The 20,309-nt window shown below is 39.5% G+C and overlaps 1 protein-coding gene across 2 annotated transcripts in view; it reads left to right on the top strand.

Moving 5' to 3' along the window:
- The window catches only part of LOC130419719 (transient receptor potential cation channel subfamily M member 3-like), a 59,083-nt gene extending 42,441 nt beyond the window's left edge, over positions 1-16,642 (top strand). Inside the window, exons 2-9 of one of the 2 annotated variants that reach the window (XM_056746650.1) lie at positions 305-384; positions 1,038-1,239; positions 1,503-1,716; positions 2,533-2,657; positions 5,866-6,037; positions 13,995-14,169; positions 14,650-14,773; positions 15,192-16,642. In XM_056746650.1, coding sequence (XP_056602628.1) covers positions 305-384; positions 1,038-1,239; positions 1,503-1,716; positions 2,533-2,657; positions 5,866-6,037; positions 13,995-14,169; positions 14,650-14,773; positions 15,192-15,260 — 1,161 coding nt within the window. In that variant the 3' untranslated portion in view covers positions 15,261-16,642. The other variant, XM_056746649.1, reaches the window with a different exon arrangement.
- The last annotated feature ends 3,667 nt before the right edge of the window (positions 16,643-20,309 follow it).

Raw genomic sequence — 20,309 nt, forward strand, 5'->3', positions numbered from 1 at the left:
ATTGGTCTCTGTTGAAAATGAATGGATGGTTTTCGTAATGAGGGTAATATAGGATTCTGTTGTAAATCACTGGGTTGCCTTGCTTCCATCAAACTGTAATTTTAACCTCAGAATCACTGCACGTAATCCTTACTGAACAGAACTGAAGTAGGATTAAGCACCACTTTCCAGTACTGCCTTGTAAGAAGGCTGATCGAAAGTGGACTTTAGAGATTTTTTGCTCTGGATTTACTTGTTTCTCAGGTGGATGCAGGAAACTGGTATACTGATTTCTGTTACTTTTACCTATTGTGTTTCTCCCCAGGCACAAAAATCATGGATAGAAAGAGCATTCAGCAAGAGAGAATGTGTGCACATTATTGTAAGCACCAAAGACCCCCATAGGTAAGTACTACCACTGCTGTCATAGTCTTTCTCCAAAAAAATTTAGACTTATAAAAGGAGATGTAATTAAACTGAGTCACAATGAAGCATACTATTAATAATATAACAACAATTATTCTTAAACAATGTAATAAATCTGAGTGCGGCCTCTTTTAAAACTGCTGTCTATCTTGGAAACACTTATTTTAAAAAAATTAATCAAAAACATCCTATAATGCTCTACGGAGAAAAAAAGGTGATTTTGAGGGCAACCAACGGCTATCTCCTCCCTCAGCCTCCCTTTTGAAGATCTAAGGTGGCTGCCACAGAGCTAAGATGTCTTCACGCTTTCCAATATTTTTACCAAGCGGGCTCTGTAGAGAAGTTTGTCTGTTTAGGTCTACTATAGAAACAACACAAAGAATTCCACGCAAGGGACCCGTGGTGTATGTAGATAGAAATAGCTCATTCTAAGTTACTAAAAACATAATGATTCATTATGTAAGGTCTTTATACACCTCTTAAGACGTAGGTAGTCATATTATATTGCATTTCTGTCAATAGATCCTACAAAAAAATTACACACAGGTTCTCAAAACGTCTAATAACAATACAAATCTTGTGAAAAGAAAAAGTTTTCAGATACTTTTTACTACTTCTGTCTTCTCTCTTAGGTGTTGTTGCGGCCGTCTAATTGGTCAACATATTGGCCTGCCCCCCAGCATCTCATCCAATCAGAATGAGAAGTCAGAGCGTGTGCCAAAGAATGACAGCTTGTCAGAGAAATGGTCCATCAGTAAGCATACACAACTAAGTCCCACCGATGCCTTTGGTACCATCGAGTTCCAGGGGGGAGGACACAGCAACAAAGCAATGGTAGAAGAATTCATATCTCTCATTAACAAGAGTTTAAAGCTACAGTATTAAAATCATGGCATTACCTAACTCTGATTAAATATTCATAAACCTTTCAGAATTGAATTCTATTATAGGCATTTAGCCAGATCAAGTTTTAAACTCTCTCTTAATATGTTACTTTTTAAGTCTCGTAGGTTGTTATGTGTACTCCTTGATATTTAATTGTTGGTGTACTTCTGTAAGCGGTCTTACTGTTTTAAGACACTTTTCCGTGTTTTCAGTATGTTCGAGTGTCTTATGACACAAAGCCAGATTTACTCCTGCATCTGATGACAAAGGAGTGGCAGCTGGAACTTCCAAAGCTGCTCATTTCTGTTCATGGAGGTCTTCAGAACTTTGAGCTGCAGCCCAAACTCAAGCAAGTATTTGGCAAAGGTCTCATCAAAGCTGCCATGACCACCGGGGCCTGGATCTTCACTGGAGGAGTTAACACTGGTATGTTTATTGTATGTTTACATTTGGAGGATTTAACTACTCATAAAATACAGTACCAATCAAAAGAATGAAAAGAATAACTCTATAACAATAACTTTTCCACCTTTTAGAATAATAGTAAACTCATTAAAACATTGGAATAGTTATGTGGGAGTTGTGTTGTCACTTAAGGCATCTAAATTAACTCAAATCTTTTGCATCTTCAAAGTTGCCACCTTTGACTAGAAATTGCAAAATCATTCACCTTCTTGAGGTCTCATCGTGGGAAGCATTTGAAAGAGTATTGAAGGACTTCCCAATCCATTCAGAGATCGTATTGGCTGCTTTTTCTTCATTATTTAGTCATCAATTGAAAAAAATATATATATTATGATATTGTTTTCTGATTAAACAAAGTGATATGTAGACACAATTATATGATAGAAAATGATTTCTAAGATGTTTAGTAACATTTCTGTGAAGTGTTCCTAAACTTTTTGACTGGTACTGTACAATATATATACTTAATGTATAGATTTAATTGTGTATTTGAAGTTATTTATATGGAAGGAAATATTATATCAATACAGTTTATCGCATATTGGGCATTGTACCCAAAGGTTCAGTTTATTGAAGAGCTTTAGATTACACTTATTACAGTACTATGAGATGATGGAAATGCTTGTCAAGAAAAAGACTGAGCTGACTTCTTCAACACGAATGGCTATGAAATAATACATTCACACACACGAATGTTTGATCTCCTTAATGTTTTGGTTATGATGCTCATACTGAGATTCTGTTATGCCCTCCATTATACCCACTCTCCCACCCCAGGAGTCATTAGGCATGTCGGTGATGCTCTTAAAGACCATGCTTCCAAATCCAGAGGAAAAATCTGCACTATCGGCATTGCCCCCTGGGGCATTGTGGAGAACCAGGAAGACCTGGTGGGCAAAGATGTAAGTGACATAATCATGAAACTGACTTTGCTAAATGGTCTTCAAAAGCACAAGGTCCGACAGATTTGAGAAGGTCTGATTTCATATATTCACAGAGCTCATTATTCACAATAGGGATTGTCAACACTACAGCAGGAAGATTTGTAGTGTATTTTCTGTACTCTCCGAATGGATTCTGTGTCATGTGGAATTCTGTAAAAAATTAATGTACATATATCTACTCTGTTTCACCTCAGCTTGTGCATGAGTCTCCGAGGACAGATGCAGAACTGAGACAGAGAGATAGAATCATTCTTTATTTATAATCTCTGATTTCTATCCAGTCTGACTCTTATGCTCTTTTTTATCATTTTGCTCCTTTCTCTCTCCTCCCCTGCCCTAACGGTCTCTTTCTCTCTGGTCTGGTCTTATAAGACATAAAGTGAATGTTTTAAACTCCAAGAGGAGGCAGTGACATTTCGACAAACTTAAAATATATTGCACATAAAGGTTGTACTGAATGTTTCATATCGGAATGTGTGTGTAGGGTCCTTAGTTGAAAATAATAGATATATGGTTCACCTAAATGTAGTTCCCTTTCTGTCGGTCTCTCGATGTTGTGTATCGAACCAACAGATGGTGTTTGACTTGAGAACCTATCATCTTCTGACTGACTTTGAAAAGACCAATGAAATTTCGAATGAAATTTGCATGCAGGACTCCGCCCCGGATATTCGGGTATAAAAGGAGCCTTCGATAGATGCTGATATACCTGATCTACGCTGATCTTCAAAAATGCTGGAATCTTACAACGTGGTGCAGCAGCTTATTCCTTCACTTCAGCGACTTCCCCTGGGTGTCTCGGCAGTTCCAGGGGTGTTCTTAAAGAGCTAAATTCTCCAGATCGGCATGTCCCGCTGTTCTCATGGGTGTAAAACTCTCATTGAGGAGGGGGACGGACAAGATGTCTGCCTTAAGTGCTTGGGTATCCGGCATGCTGAGGCAGCCTTCGTGGATACGTCCTGCCCATACATTTGCTTTCACGTGTGGCTTAGTTCATTATTGACCCAGCCACCACCTCGTCTGCTTCCCGTTCCGTGACAGCAGCTGCTACGGCCCTGCCGCCCACTACGCAAGCACAGGGGTGATATGGGGATTAACGTGAGCGTTAATCTGTCAGCCACAGGCTCGCGGACCGTTTGTGCCCTGACACGCTCCTATGATCGTTCCCGAAGAGGTGGTCCTACTCCATCTTTATCCTCAGCCACGTATTGATGATGAGATGTCCCTTGCAGCATCGGAGGGTGACTTACTGGCATCTGACCCTGACCATTCCCCGGAGCTCCCTCCCTCGGGAGGTCAAGCCCAGGAAGGAGCGGACGTTGAAATTTCAGTCATGCTCTACCGGGCCACGGTGAGCATTGAGCTTCAGTGCAACGGCCCTTCCCCAATGCTCACGGTTGGTTACATGGTACCACGGGTCTGAGAGCGACTCCAAGCCGCACCCGGCCCCCGTGACATTTTTCCTGGAAGTGCATTAGGAGCTTAATAAGACCTGGAATGCCCCCTTCTTGGCACGGGCGCAGGCCCTGGGTCAGACGATGTCCACACTAGTGCTCCAGGAGAGGCACCTCTGGCTCAACCTTGCACAAATGCGTGACGCTGAGAAAATTTACTTTACTGGCCGCGGGACAAGCGGTAGTACACCTTCCCCCCAGTGAGCCTCATTGAACAGGTCCTGTGCAAAGTCAGAGAAATGGAGCATCAAGTACTACTAGTTGTGCCGTACTGGCCCAACCGGACTTGGTTCTCGGAGCTAATGACGGCAGCTATCCCCTGCCCAATTCCCCTGATGAAGGACCTTCTTTCGCAGGGGAAGGGCATGTTGTGGCATCCGAGACCAGACCTCTGGAACCTCCATGTCTGGCTCCTGGATGGGACGAGGAGATCCTGAGTGTCTTACCCCTGCGGTGGTTGAGACCATCACTCAGGCTAGGGCTCCTACCACTAGGCAGCTGTAAGCCTTTAAGTGGTGCCTCTTCTTGTCCTGTTACTCTTTTCGAGGAGAAGAGCTGCTCGATCGGGAACATGCTGCCCGAGTCTTGCATGTTACCAACAGGTAAGACCGGCGACTGGTAGCGCGTACTCCTGCGAAAGCACCTTCCCCCCTAATAGGTGGGTCAGTGTGCTACTTCTGCCTCTCTTCCATCTATTATTAAACACTTCCTGTCTCCTTAGACTGGGTATCACCAAAGTTATCTAGCCACACCTAGTGCTCTAGATGAAGTAACCCCACATGGTTCCGTCTGATGTATCCTCATGACCTGGCTATCATCTTGACCTCATGACCTTTCCTAGGTGGGCCTCCACCTTGCGGTACTCCCTTCAGTCTGTACATTCCTCCCATGAGTTCTCCCCTTCCGGCGAGACCATGTTGGTGTCTCCACTAAACTCCTCCCTACGGTAGGAAGTGGTCTCTGTAGCGCGTTTCCTCAGTGAGGAAATAGCACTTCCCCAGTGGCCCTTAGGTTGCCGGGCGGCTTCTCGCCATTAGAGAAACAAGGCCTATGCCCGTGATGGCTGGTGGCAGGGGCTTATCACCTTTCCAAAGCTCTGGGTCCCCCCCAAAGATCTGGGACCCTTTGGGATCCCCATCCCTTGGATGGTTACAGTCAGTCAGGCCAGTCAGCACGAGATCGCAAGAGATTGTGACGCGGTCAGCGCCGTTCCGTTTTCTATAGGAACACCATCTGTCGGTCCAACACAACGCCAAGAGACTGACAGAAAGGGAACGTCTCAGTTACGCATGTAACCTCATTTCCCTCATGGAGGGAACAAGACATTATGTACTTCATGCCACAATGCTTGCTGCCCGCTGCAGAGGTGGAGAGATGCTCTCGGGCTCCTTAGCACAAATGGTGAATGAATGCAGCATTCTCTTATACCCGGATATCCGGGGCGGAGACCGGCATGAAAATTTTATTCAACTATTTCATTGGCCTTTCCAAAGTCAGTCAGCAGATGATAGGTTCTCAGTGATTCTTCACAATATTCATCTTGTTTTCTGACTACTATCAGAAGGTATTCGCTGCCCACTGACTTACACATGTCACCCTGCTCTTTGCAACATGTCACTCTGCTTTTTGCAAAACATCACCTATGTGTCATTGTATTCTGAACATCCCTGCACACTTAACTCTTTCCCTTCTTCATGCGGTGTGTCTTTCAGGTGGTCCGGCCATATCAGACAATGTCTAACCCTCTGAGTAAGCTCACGGTGCTCAATAGTCTACACTCGCACTTCATTCTGGCTGATAACGGCACCACCGGAAAATATGGAGCGGAGGTCAAACTACGAAGGCAGCTTGAGAAACACATCTCCCTGCAGAAGATCAACACACGTGAGGAAATTTGCTGATGATTGCGGTTGCTAATGATAAAAGTGAAGTGTGTGATTTACCAGTATTGCAAGAAATTATTATTTTACCACATCTGAGAATAGAGAGACAAACATATCCCATCCCAAATTTGCACCTTTGATTGGGACAGTGTTATGATTTCAATCTAAGGAACAAAATCAGTGGCATGTTTTAAGCCTTTTAGCGTGCATATGAAGTTTTAATTCGGTGTCACAAGATGTGGAGTTGACTGCAGTGAGATCACAATAACTTTGTAACATGACATAACTCACATATCAAATAAATATACTCAAAAGAAAGAACATATTCACAATAAAGCCAATGAAGACGAATACAGTATGTTAGGGGAAATATGCTTCAGTTTTGTTTATGCTTATGTAGATCATTATGGGTCACACTGACATTGCAAAAGGCATGTACATAAATCGTTCCCTTAAGGCTGACTCATGAATACCTTGATTAGTTATCATGCTTTTCTATCTATAAAGAAAATGTTACCCTCCGTAACAGAATGTTCTTAAAGGTACCGTTCACCCGAAAACGAAAGAAAAAGAGTGAACAGTCCATTCTTCTTTTCTCACTATGTGTTCAACAAAAAATCGGAACATTTGGTCAATGATAGAATATTCAGGCTTTGGGTGATCTATACCTTTAACATGACGACGATGCACATAATATAGACACCATATTTCCATGACTGCGCATCTTTATAGTTTTTTAAACATATTTTAAACATTTTATCATGAACAGACATAATCCCCTGTAAAACTGTATTGCATCAAATGACCCATTACACATAGGTGCCATAGGGGACAACGTGAGTTCAACAGGAAGTGAGCCAGTGTTTGACCTCTCACGCCTGTCATGTGACCTGTGGACTTCCCTTTGTCATCCTATGCCTGGAGTAATAGAGGGGGCTGGGAAGTCAAAGGGACGCTCAGGCGTCATTAACTTCATCAATAACCAGCACGCTCCATAACCCAGCCTCACAGACACTGCCTTATCCACAGGACTAGCATTCAAATAACCATTTGATTACACTGGACAAACTACTTTTTATCTGATACAGAGGACTACTAAGTAGGGATGCAAATAGCATTGCTAATACTAATATCGCGATTTAATGAAAAATTGTTGCGATGTGTGACCCTTGAACAGGCATTTAAAGCCATTTCAAGTTATATTTGAAGGCAAAAATATTAGGACGAGATTAATTAAACTATATAAAGTGCTATGTGCTATTTGCCCTCCAAGTTGTGGTAAACAACAGCAAATACCATATGGACCAAGTGTATGTATTACTGTAAATAGTAATATGTTAATAGTAAATGTTGTTTACAATTTATATTTAATATCACTGCATCCTAAAGCTTTTATCCAAAATGACTTCCTGAATTTTAAGTAAATGTTCAAACTGCCTGCATGTGTCTTGTGGTCTCTTGGGGACCCAGCCCACTGCTGCCCCCCACGAGGGGATGTTGACGACCCAGCTCTGAGCGGCCGTCCTCTGCCGTCGCATCATTCCCCAGTCCATTTTGCTAAGGAGAGCCTCCACCCCCCTCCCGCCGCGGATACCGTTTCCTCCGGTTTTGAGGATAATGAAGACTCTTATGTCTATCGCGGTGTTGGGGAAGGACTGGGTGGAGTCGGAGCGGGATCGGCTCGACTCCGAGAGAACCCCAGACCTCCATGAGGAGCTCGCTTGGGTTCTTGAAAAAGCTGTAAAGGAGCTCTACTACAACTGGAGCTCTCCGTAGGAGCCTGCCATGGTACGTCCACTATCAGGCCACGTCGAAGAGGAATACTCTGTTATTCCCGGATGTCCACAAACATGTGGTGAAATCGTGGTCTTGTGGCGCAGGCTCACTCATACAACGGCGCAGGCTCATACAACGCAGGCCATGTTCTCCCACATACACAGAGCAGAAGCACATGGTCTGTGCTCCTGCCACCCATCGAGGAGACACTTGCCTTCCTTCTAAGCCCTGCAGATTCACTGCCTACCTCGCAGACAAGATTTACACATCTGCTTGAGAAACGGCTTCCACTCTGCACGCTATGGCGGTGCTGCAGGTTTTCCAGGCTAAAATCCTGTAGTCTCTGGAGGGTGGCGGCTTGAGCGCTGACACCAAAGGGTTGATGTCGCTGATGTCTCACTCTTGCCTGCAGCATAGGCTGGATGTGGCAGCTATCGCCTCACATCTTTCCCCAGGTGATTGGTAATCTATTGGAAGGCATGAGCTGGTGGTTAGAAATCTGAGGGGGCAAGGAGGGTGGCGTTGGTACCGAAGGCGCTCTCTTTTTCCACATTCGAGCCTTTGGAATCAGCATCCTTAAGGGAGCTCTCTCTCAAAACCATTCTCCTTCTTTCTCTAAGCAGAGGCTGTCACCATAATGTGATGAGTATGAAAATAAACCATTAATAACATTATTAGAACATCCTATAAACATTATTTTCAGAATTTTCTGTCCTAACCTTTAAATACCATTGAAAACACATTAATGAATGATGGGGCGAACGTTCCCTGTTAACTTGGATAGAAGCAGTTTTCATAAAAAAAACGACCATGATTGCAAATATTGGACGACCATGAAGCCAGAAGAGTAAAAGATAAAATGCTTAATGTAGATTAAAGAGGACAGATTTCTCCTTGAAACAACATTGGTATCAATGCTTCAAGATCAATCTGCTCGCTTAAAACATTTGCTGTTCAAACTAAAAAGGCTAATTCAGTGTTTAGACACAGACAAAAACCCCGTTCTGAACTCTCTAGCATGTGAAAAATCCCAACTGCAAACATATTTAATCCGTGTGAGCAGAAAAGATAAAACATGCTGAAAACTGAGCTCATTAAATCATCCTGTGACACATTCCCAACACGTGTACATGCACGTTAAAACTGTTACTGGTGTAAAGACCACTTTATTCCAACATCACACTCATGACAGAATCCTCATATATCCACATCTAACCCTGCAGTCAATCTCTCTTTCTCTTTCTGTTGCATCAGCTGTGATATGATGGTATCTGCTTTGGCTTTGGGCATTTCAAATTTCTTTATTTTATTACCTGTCCTATCCAACACTGGAACAACATCCATAACACTCGCACCCATCACCATGAGGCTCACAGGCATGCAAGGAGAGAACCTTCTTGCCTGGAATCAAATCTCTTTGTGTCAGAAGAATTGCGGCAGGCTACGGCCTGGGCTGGCTTACGTATTCATAGCCTGATGAGCACTGCAGTGGTACTGGATTAAAATGAATTACCGAGCCGTGCATGCAGCTGGTTGGGTTTACGAGGAAGACAGAGTATTTCACAGATGGAAAGAAAGATTAGCAGACACAGGATGCGATCAAGATGAGATGTGAGAATCAATTTAATTGTACGCAATTAGATCTATTGGAATTAGGGTGTGAATCTTGCATGAGCCATAAAGACACTGCAAGTAAATTTGATTGTCTTTTCACTGCTGAATGCCAATAGTCGCGGTGCGCTAGAGATTTGTATAATTAAGGACAGTTACAGATGTTAAGTTCCATTTAAACACATTGCCACCTTATGGGGATAGTTTCCCCAAAGAATGAAAATTCTGTCAAGATTTACTCACCCACTTGTGATTTTAAACCTGTATGGCTTTCCTTCATCTGCTGAACAAAAAATAAGATATTTTGAAAAATGTTGGTAACCAAGCAACTGCGGTTCCCATTGACTTGCATTGTTTTTTTATCCAAACAATAGAAGTGAATGGGTACCACCGTTGTTCAGTTACCAACATTCTTCAGAATATCTTCTTTTATGTTCTGCAGAAGAAAGTCATACAGGTTTGAAATGACAAGAAGATAAATGATGACAGAATTTCCTTTTTGGTGAACTTTTCAAATGAATTTCAGAGAGTGTCTAATACTGTGACCATCATATTCACTCCCTGACTGAGGGTTTTTGTCACACACACACCCAACTGTATTTCTAGCCTAGAAACCTGTTTTAGGTTTTCCTGAACTAACTAGGTCTCGTAGTGAGGAGATGATGAGCAAGTCCTTTGCTTTGGTGGTTTATTTCTAGCCTGTGTTCCAGTGCATCTCTGCGGGTCCCATCACATTAGCATAATAGAGCAGTGATTGGTGTATTGACCATACAGGCGGAGTGTAATGGGAACTAGCGTTTTCATCCTCTTAAATGTTTACAGGTTCTTAAGGAAATATGTCTTAGCTTGCTTATGTATATGTAATCATTTGTAAAGTAGTAAACACTTTAAGAGGTACCTTTATGCATCTTGTTTACACAGAACTTAATGGAAAATATGTTCTGTTATTCTTGTCGATTTAGCTTCATGGCATTTTAACGCTAAATATTTATTTAAAATATTCATTGAATATTACGTTTTAGGATCTTTTCAATTGAAAACAAATGAATCACATCTAAATTGGATTACAAGGCCTCCACCCTAAAGGTCTTATTAAAGACATAATTTCTTCCTTTGCACATTATTTAATCCATTATGCTACAATTTTTTTGTACTTGACTTTAAGATAAGGGCCTTATCAGGCTTTAATGTATTTGCATTTTTTTGATCTGCATTAGCAAGTCCCAAGATGCAATGCTGTGCACTGGATCAGAGTATCCACATTGCTTTGTTCAAACACACAGAACCAAGTGAGTAATGTATGTTTTCTTCCACACTTTGGGGTTCCTTATCACCCTTGATCATTAAATGCCAATATATTAAGCTAGCTTTAGACGTCTACCTGTTGTGCTTAATCTTTCGAAAAAGAGTAAAATAAACCACATTTGTAACTACCAGGCAGAAGTTTTGAGTATTCACACACAGAGTAAATGGAATGGATTGAGAGTGACAGAGAATGAACTGGGTGGTTTTCTACGGCTCTAAAAACTAAGATTTATTTTCTTGCTGTATGGTTGGCAGGGGGCATATAAATGAAATCGTGTCTGTCATCTCAACACTCCTCATCTCCTTCCAGAGCACAGGGGGTTGTGTTATCTGGACTGTGTCCCGTCAAGGTCATTATGTGAGATTGAAGAGCAATGGAGTCAGTAAGAGATACAAGACTCATCACTGTAGTGTCCAAGAAATGGTGGAGGGACTGTTGAGGCTGTTTAACCAACTGCTTCTGAAACCCAAATACAAAAAACATATTTTACTGTACTACGGCATCTTGTATAAATCCTCTTTTGATGCTTAGTTATGCTGTATGTTTTACGATTCACATCACTCTTCATTTATTTTTAACATTAACAAAATTCTAATAAAATTGTTCTAAATGTTGAAAGATAAAATACGATTATTTTAACCATTATATTATAATAAACAATACATGCTGAATAAATGCAGGGGCTGATGTGGATTTTGATAGCAATAATTTCATATTTCAGATGTCATTTGACTTGCGGCAGGGTGTCCGTCTGACATTCTCTGATTAAATATCAAATGACTTTCCTTTGAATTGTTTGCTTTGTCTGGACACTAATGGAGTGATTAAGTGATAAGGCAGCTAAAGGTATCAGTGCTTAGAACACTCTTGTCCTGCCCACCCAGCTTCTTTTTCAAGTTTTCTGTGGAACATGAGGCTTGTTTGAACAAGACTGTAAAGCAATAACACACAAATACAAAAATCTGCTTTTTAAAATTTACAATTTTCTGGTGAATGGCCTCTCTTATATGCATCTCTCTTAGAGACTTGTGAAAGCATGTTTATTGGCCATCTATTAATTCTGTTCACACCCAAAATCAGGAACTCAATGGAAAACTCTTAATTTGTCACAGACCATAACATCATTTTCCTTATTAATAAATGAAGTGCTTGAAGTGGATCAGTGTGGAGAACTAACAATTCTGCTCTATTCAGTTCCCAAGAGAATAAATCTTGTGTACACACAAAATGGCGGTCAGTCACGGAGGCACATAATATAAGTGTTATGATTGGTCAGATCGCTTGTCAATCAAACATGGGTCAATTATGTTTTATTTTGCATTATTATATGACGGGGAGGACATGCACCATTTTTTTATTTGAAGCACTGCAGAGGCAACAAAATTTGTCAAATTAGAATACCGTTAAGCCTGTATGAATACATTATTGAAAAGACATGCTTTAAAATCCCATTTATTGACCTTAAGGCACCGATAGAGCTAAAGTCGCTGAGGGAGTTTCACTATTTGAGGAAACAGTAAACAGATTAATAATATGTCTACAGTCCTGCTTTAGCGCAGTATGTGTACACCGGATGCCAGCTTTGCCGCATAGATGTCTGGCTGTCGTGCGTGCGTGTGTAGGTGTATGTGTGTAAACAGCATAACGTTCCTGCGAGCCCTGGAATATCATGGTAGAAGGACTCACAGATCAATAAATATCACTTCAGTGAGTGAAATGACATAGAGTGAGATAAAGGTAGGAGGAAAAGGTTCAGAATGGGAAAGTAAATCACACTCTTTCTGGATCGCTATACCAGCGGAGCGGCAGTTGCTTTTGAAGTCTGTGTGCTGCTAAAAATAGACACACTTTATGTAACCGTACTCATTTTAGGCACAATGATGACAGCACATGAAGATGCGGTGTACCCCTCTCTGTCTCGCTCTCTTTCTCTGTCTATCCATCTCTGTCTTTATCTCATTCTGCATTATTTAAGCGTTGGTTGGAGGATCTGGCTCTAACATGCTTTTTGAATAACAGCAACTTGTACTCAATAGTCTAAGGAAAGGGACTGATGGGCCTTTACTCTGCTCTGCTGCTCTACCAAAGGCCAACACCTGTTCATTAATCCCAGAACACTGTTAATTGCCGATGATACATGAATGCACAAATGATCTGATCGTGATGCAAGTGCTTTATCCTCTTAATGTGCCTCTATATGCAAGTCAGTTAATCAAACTATTTCAAAGATATTGTTTCCTGACATAAATCAATTAATGATGTTCATAAGAACTTACAGCACACAAAAAGATATGACAAGAAAACCTATTCAATAATAATAAATAGAGCTTAAACCTCTATGAATTCTTAATTACGACATTTACATCCCCGTATAAATTCCCAGCTCCGTGACCAAGCAGACATAATTAAATTATTCAAGCACAAAGGCTTAGGAGTATTCCCCAAAGCTTCATTTTGAACTTATTGTAATTGTTTTCAGTTCAATGGACATGGACATTTGAGTTATGAGTTCATAACATGGCATTTCAAATAGGTTGCTATTAGAAAAGTAGATTTTTTAACTTAAGAACCAGTGGATGACCTTTGGTGACATCTAGTGGTGAGTTTACGAATTGCAACCAACGGCTCACTCCGCCCTTCCCTTGACATGTCATGACACATGATAAAAGGTATCTTTTCAATATTAATAAGAGATTTAGCCAGAGTGCATAAACAGAAATTAACTGTTATGATTGGCTGTGTTTTGTTATTGATTGTGTCTCACCACGCCACTTTTTTGGTGTTTGGTGTGGACAGACAATGCTGTTATATTATCGTGTTGTGTTTGATAGGAAACAGCGGATTTGTCAATAAAAAGTTACGTTGAAATTTGTGTCCCGGTCTGTGAAAACCCAGCTGAAGTAATTTTTTGTAATTAACTGTTTTCTACATAAAATTATTCCACATAATAGAAAAAAACATTCTGTGAAAACATAATCTTGATATCTTTATTATTGCCCGGGTGATGCCATGTCAAAGATTGAAAGCTTGGTGAAGTAAAAGTGATAGTTTACCTAAATTTTTTATTTCTATCATCATTTACTTAGCCTCTTGTCATTTCAAACATGTATGTTTTCTCTGCACTTTCATCTAAAAGAAGATAAGAAAAATCACACTTCACCTTTAATCTTTGTGATCGTTCTTCCTTTTTAAAACCTCCCCACAACCGCACACATATTCCCATATCTCTCACATTTCTGTCTTTTCTTTCCCTCTGTGTCCACAGGGATTGGACAGGGTGTTCCTGTGGTGGCTCTGATAGTGGAGGGGGGTCCTAATGTGATCTCAATCGTCCTGGAGTATCTGAGAGATACTCCTCCTGTTCCTGTGGTGGTGTGTGATGGCAGTGGACGGGCTTCTGACATACTGGCCTTTGGCCATAAGTATTCAGAGGAGGGCGGGTATGTAAGAAACAGCTATGTCAGATACAGCTAAGATTATAAAACTGTTCAACCATTCATTTACACTCCAACAAAAAAAAATCCACTTTAAAATAACTAAACTGCCGTTAATTAAGATAAATTTTCTTAGGCAACTTTTTAAGATACATTTCTAAGACTTGATTTAGAGATAATATATCATTAATTACATTTAAACAGAACTGAATTAAATTTGTGTTCAAAACAAAGTAATACAATTTGCCAATGGGTAATAAAAAAATCGATTTGTCTCAGACGATTTTTGTTCTAAATTGAATTGATGTGGTTTAAAGGGTGTATTTGTAATGGAAAAACGTATTAATAAAATATATTTCTGAAGGCCTACACGTAGATGAAGATAGAACTATAACCATGTAAAATTTAAATGGAACTATAAAGTTAGAAAATGTTCAGTGTGTAAATTGTTTTCTTCAATATTCTCTTCTTTCCCTCTGATGTTAGAATTATAAACGAATCTTTAAGAGACCAGTTGTTAGTCACCATACAGAAGACGTTTACATACAGCCGGACTCAGGCCCAGCATCTCTTCATCATTCTGATGGAGTGTATGAAGAAGAAAGAACTGGTGAGTGTAAAGCGCCGAAAAAGCCACTGTAACAGTCATTCCAATCATAAATCCCCATGTGAAGGCCTTTATGAAGTATAACAGATTTAAAGAGATTCCTCTAGAGCAGTGGTCTTTAACTACTTTTCTTTGAGGGCCAGATTCCAAATGTCTAAATAGGATGCGGGCCAGTTTTTTTATATGCTCATTTCTTTCTATTTTTTTGTATTTCTGTTATTCATTGCGTTTTTGTAACTTTTATACTGTTTTGTTGCTGTTACTTATAGACCATTTATTAAAACATGCACATAAATATTGCATCCAGTATTTGTGCTTATTCATGATATTAAATTAAAAGAGATATTGTTTTTTAAATTGCATTTTATATTCCTAATGCGTTACTTTACCCAAAAATTGTTGCTTATTTACTCAACCACAGTCCTCCAGTACATCCAAGATGTGGGTGGCACATTTTTTCAAGAAGATATTTATGAAGATATTTGGTTGAATTAATGAAAGTTAAATCAATTTAAGTCAAAAACTTTAAAACATTCAACACAAAAGTATGCCCTGCCTCTTGTGACGTTAAATTAGCGTCTTATAAAACGAGCCAATTGATCTATGGAAGAAACTGAACGCAATTATCACATCTTCGGGGGAATTCCAATCCCATTCATGTGCCCCACGCACTAAGAATGGCAGATCCTTTGTGGTGCGAGTTCTGGAGGGAGATGGACAGCTGTTTTCCGTAAATATTTGCCGTTTAAATCATATATAATTAATGCAGTAATAAAAACAACATAGTTTTCCCCTTATCAGAGACAACCGTTCACTTGGTGTACCCTTCCTACAGTTAGACTCTACTTTCCAGGGCACAAGAAGCATTTAAGAACACGACCCATCGCATGTGCAAACCGATTGCCTGTGGCTGTGGTTTGCTGATTATAACGTTGCAAATAACATGAAGTTTCTTGGACAGACCAATCAAATCGCGTTATAAGACGTCAATCATTATGACCCGCGGGAATTACTTACGTATTGAATGTAGGAGCATTTTGGACTTTTAATGATGTGGCGCCTCAGGAGGACATGTATTTTTTAAAGCACACAGTTCTTAAAGTCTCTGCACTTATTTGAAATGTTAAGTCGGGTCAGGTAAAGATGATTGACAGGCCGCATTTGGCCCGTGGGCCGCCAGTTGACTAGCCCTGCTCTAGAGGCTTTTGTGCTACTTAGAATTCTATAAATGAGGGTAAAAAGCTAGGACATCTTCTGCTGCCACACATTCCTCACCAAGTCAGCATGGTGTTATTTTATTGGACAGTCAGAGACGCCGTATCAAGTGGCCTCTCTTTAACTCTGAGCTGATAAATGTCACTACCTCTGCAGTCCACATGAAGCAGATCCCCGCAGGCCCTGTCACCATCTCTCAATGTTAGCGTCTTTCACACACGCCTGCTTTATATCTCACCCCACACACGCAAATGTCAACGCTTTTTGGTGAAAAGAATGTAGAACTTAATAATACGCCCACTAAAATGTCTTCTCTTTGCATTCACACTGCAAAGAAATCATTTATCTTCAAACAAGAGAAATTACCTTGAGAAATCAAATGGTTTAAATGCTTTAGAGATTGTTAAAACCTGTGAAGGTCTATTGAATTAAGTTTACCCAAAAGTTTTACCCAACTGGCAAATGTTGGTTCTTGTGATAAGTAAATGTTTTCAGAGTGACATTGTGGTGCCGTGCTAAACTAAAAAATCTAACATTTCAAGAATCATTTCCTAGCAATAGATTAAATGTTATATTTCCAAACATATCTCCTACCCACTAAGGTCTTTAATGAAAACAGTGAAAGAATCATTTCCTAGCAATAGATTAAATGTTATATTTCCAAACATATCTCCTACCCACTAAGGTCTTTAATGAAAACAAAGTATTTTCTTATTCATTTTTATTCCATTTTAAGGATGTTGTGAGATTTTACATTAAACAACAAATCTAATTAAGAAAATGACATTTTACATTACTGTTCTCCTCAATTATGTACCAGTTTGACAACTTCATAATTCTGTTTTGTTCTTCAATTAAAGTGCACTTACCAGTTAGCTCATAAACATGTTTCAAGCAGTCACATATGCATTCTCATCTAAAAGCTCTCAGACAGCTGTAATCAGATTAATCCTTCTCCTAGCCATTTACTACTAGAAGGTCTTAAAATAATCTCAAATAAACACAGTCAACCTTAATGTTAGCAGGCGAAAGTTGGAAAGAAGTGATTGAAATACCTTTAATAGGTAGTTATTGGCTGTGATTTGCATGCATATATATAATATAAATATGTAACTGTATGTTTAATGAAGTAAATTTGCTATTCATTCTCAATCTCAATGTTGTGTTGTGTATTTTGATTATACACGCTTTAAAACAAAGTTGCTTCAATACGTTCTTCGATGCCACAGAAAAACCTTTGGTTTAACCTTTTTGTTGATTTGAATATTATAAAAAAGAAAGGAAGAGACGGTTCATTGTGGAACTGAAAATGGCTCTTCTATGGCATCGCTTTGAAGAACCTTTTAAGCACCTTTATTTTTAAGAGTGTAGGGTCATTCTTTTCTGTCATTAAATTATACATCCTTAAAGTGATTTTTGTGTGTACACAACTTTCAACTTTTAGTTATTGTAGTCATTGTTCATGCATGTGAGCTTGTGATTTTGTATGTAATGTATGTGCACACAATGTGTTTTGTTTGAATAAATTCATTGTATAACTTCATTGTTTTCAATGTTGTTTGTGCATGCATTTCCAAAAGCCTGAAGTGAAGCTGTAAACGTGTTAACCCTTCTTATGAAGATACATTTCTCAAATATGAATTGTTGTACCCACACACCATACAAATGTTTACTCAAGTTTTTACTTATTATTTATAGATTGGCACATATTCAGCTTTGTATTCAGATGTGTTGAGAGTTAGTTGCAAAGACCACACATTACAGTAAAGAACATTGGCTTTGGTTTACAAGCCACCCACTCGAGTATGACTCAAGTGAGGTTGCAAGGCCTTTGAGATGCAGCAAAATCTGAAAGACAAGAAATGGTAAATGTACAAGGCAAGCACAGAATGCCACTGCAAAAATACCAACACATGCACGGCAATTCAATTATAGTATGGAATGTCACATTCTCTGCACAACTCCCTGACTCTCTCTCACACATACCCAGTGTGTAAATGGATTGATGGTTATTCTCAGTGGGGCAACTGCATTTTGAATGATGTTTTGGCAGATGTGAGAACAGCACGAATGTATGAGGCCTAGTGTGACTCAGATATCTTTAGACCATCTCACACATATCGTACAAAAACAGTTGAGCTTACCGCTGGATCACATCTTCTGTCCTCTCATTATTGTACATCCCAATGAGGGTGAGCAAATGGGAGGATGTCCATGACTGCTGATTAAAACAAATGCTTTTCATTTTTAAACGGGTGATCATGGAGCTACTGTGAAATGAGTGTTGAATGTGTTGTGCTGGATGTGCCATTTATTGTCAATGCTTTTGTGAGAAATCGTGAGAAATGTTTTTGTCGCTGTGGTGGTACCCTTAGAGACTCCTGTTTGTATCATTACAGGTATACAACACATACTACATTTTTTTGTTTTCTTTGCCAAAGGGAGACAATGTATTTACGAAACACGCTCTCTAGAGTAGTTTATCCCTTTAAGGCTACTGTAGAAACAATATGTGAATTCCATTTGAGGGGACCCGTGGTATATGTACAGTAGATAGAAATACACATTCTAAGGTAATAAAAATATAACGCTTCATTATGTAAGGTCTTTATACACCTCTGAAGACATAGTTATGTATATCACATTGCATTGGACCTTTAAAATGTAAAAAATAGGTCCTCAAGGTACAATAATGTACCCAACAAATTACCACATCATATTATTTTTTTCTATACCTATAAAGGTACAGAGAGATAACATTACAGGTTACTCCACAGTGATGGAAAGGTACAGTTTTTTTACAATTATAGCTAAACATATTACCATATGAACGTTTTATCAGACTGATGCCGACACATCCATACCTTATGTATTGAAAGCAAAAGAACATATTTATGTTGACTTAAAATAATAAAAACTTATATTCTTGTACTTTCCTTGATAAAATGAATGAAATATTGTTTTGAAATATGGTTTCATTTATATAGAAACACATAAATGGCTTCTGATTACAAAATAAACAAAAACGTGACACCAAACAAAAGATGAACTATAGAATGAATCAAAGCTCTACTCTTATGACCTTATGTTGTGACAGAAGCTGTTTAGATCCAAACATGTGAATCATTTCTGTTTCTGTTAGCACATAAAAGTGGGCATCATCTCTCTATTTCTTTTTGATAAAATATGCCTCGTACGCTGTATCAGTAGTGAGATAATGAGATCTGTTGGGAGATTACTTAATTCAGCCCTGTTCCTTTGAAGCAACCAAGCAGATGTTTAACCTGAACTCAACAAGACAGGCTTCCACAACCTCCTGCCTCTCCGTACATGACTCGACTACATCTCTTTGGATTTTAAGGGCGGCAGCTACAACAATTTATCAAAGCTTCATAAGATTAGATTCTTTTAAGTAATTCAGTATTTCTGCCTTCTGTGAGATTAATTGGCACTTGACACAGAAAAGACACATTATGTCAGTGTTTTTCTCTTCTCCGCAGGAAGCTTTCCCTCTCTTGTGCGGGATTGAATTCCATTCTTAATCTCTTTTCGAATGTGGAGGTCTTTGTTTCCGCATCCGATTGGAGGGATGGTTCAATTAATCAGACTGACAGCCTCTCTATGTATTGCTCTCATTCTGCTTTACTTAAGCACCCTCAGTTCTCTCAGTGGGGCAGTTTGTTTTTCACAGTAAAGCATTTTAATGCCTATGTTTGTGGACTCAAACTGAGGGCTTTTAGCTATGGATAATGTGTCATGTACAGAAGCATCTTTTTTTTGCTTCAAGAACTTCTCATCACCAACTTTTAAAACGTGCAACTCTAAAAAAGCCATTTAAATCATTATATTCCCCTTGGAAAATGTAAGCACTTACTTTCAAAACATTAAAACCCCTGATAGATGTTGTGCAACATAAGACGTGAGATGGTGTGAGAGAAGGCTGGGCTGGTCTTATGGAGGAAGGGATGATGAAGAGAATTTCACCCCTGATAATGATGATAAATGTTTGCCCGGGGCCCTGAGTCATTGAAGCATGAAGCAATCCCCCGTACAGCACGAGAGTGTGTGCTGCATAGTGTTGGATATACAGTATACCTCATCTTGTCCTTAGACGTACATTCATATTCCTCTTCCTATAAGCATCACTCTGATAGACCATGTTATTTTAATTAAAAATTGTTCCTTGTTGAGGGGTTGACAAGTGATTGATAAAACAATTTTCATTGTGGTTGCGGAAATGTCGAAGCAGACGTGCTCTTTGTATGCTTTAGTTTCATCAGCATTAATTAAATGTCTGACTTCAAATAGGTAATACTTGCTAACA

This window comes from Triplophysa dalaica, chromosome 4, assembly GCF_015846415.1.
Source record: "Triplophysa dalaica isolate WHDGS20190420 chromosome 4, ASM1584641v1, whole genome shotgun sequence".
NCBI lineage: Eukaryota > Metazoa > Chordata > Actinopteri > Cypriniformes > Nemacheilidae > Triplophysa > Triplophysa dalaica.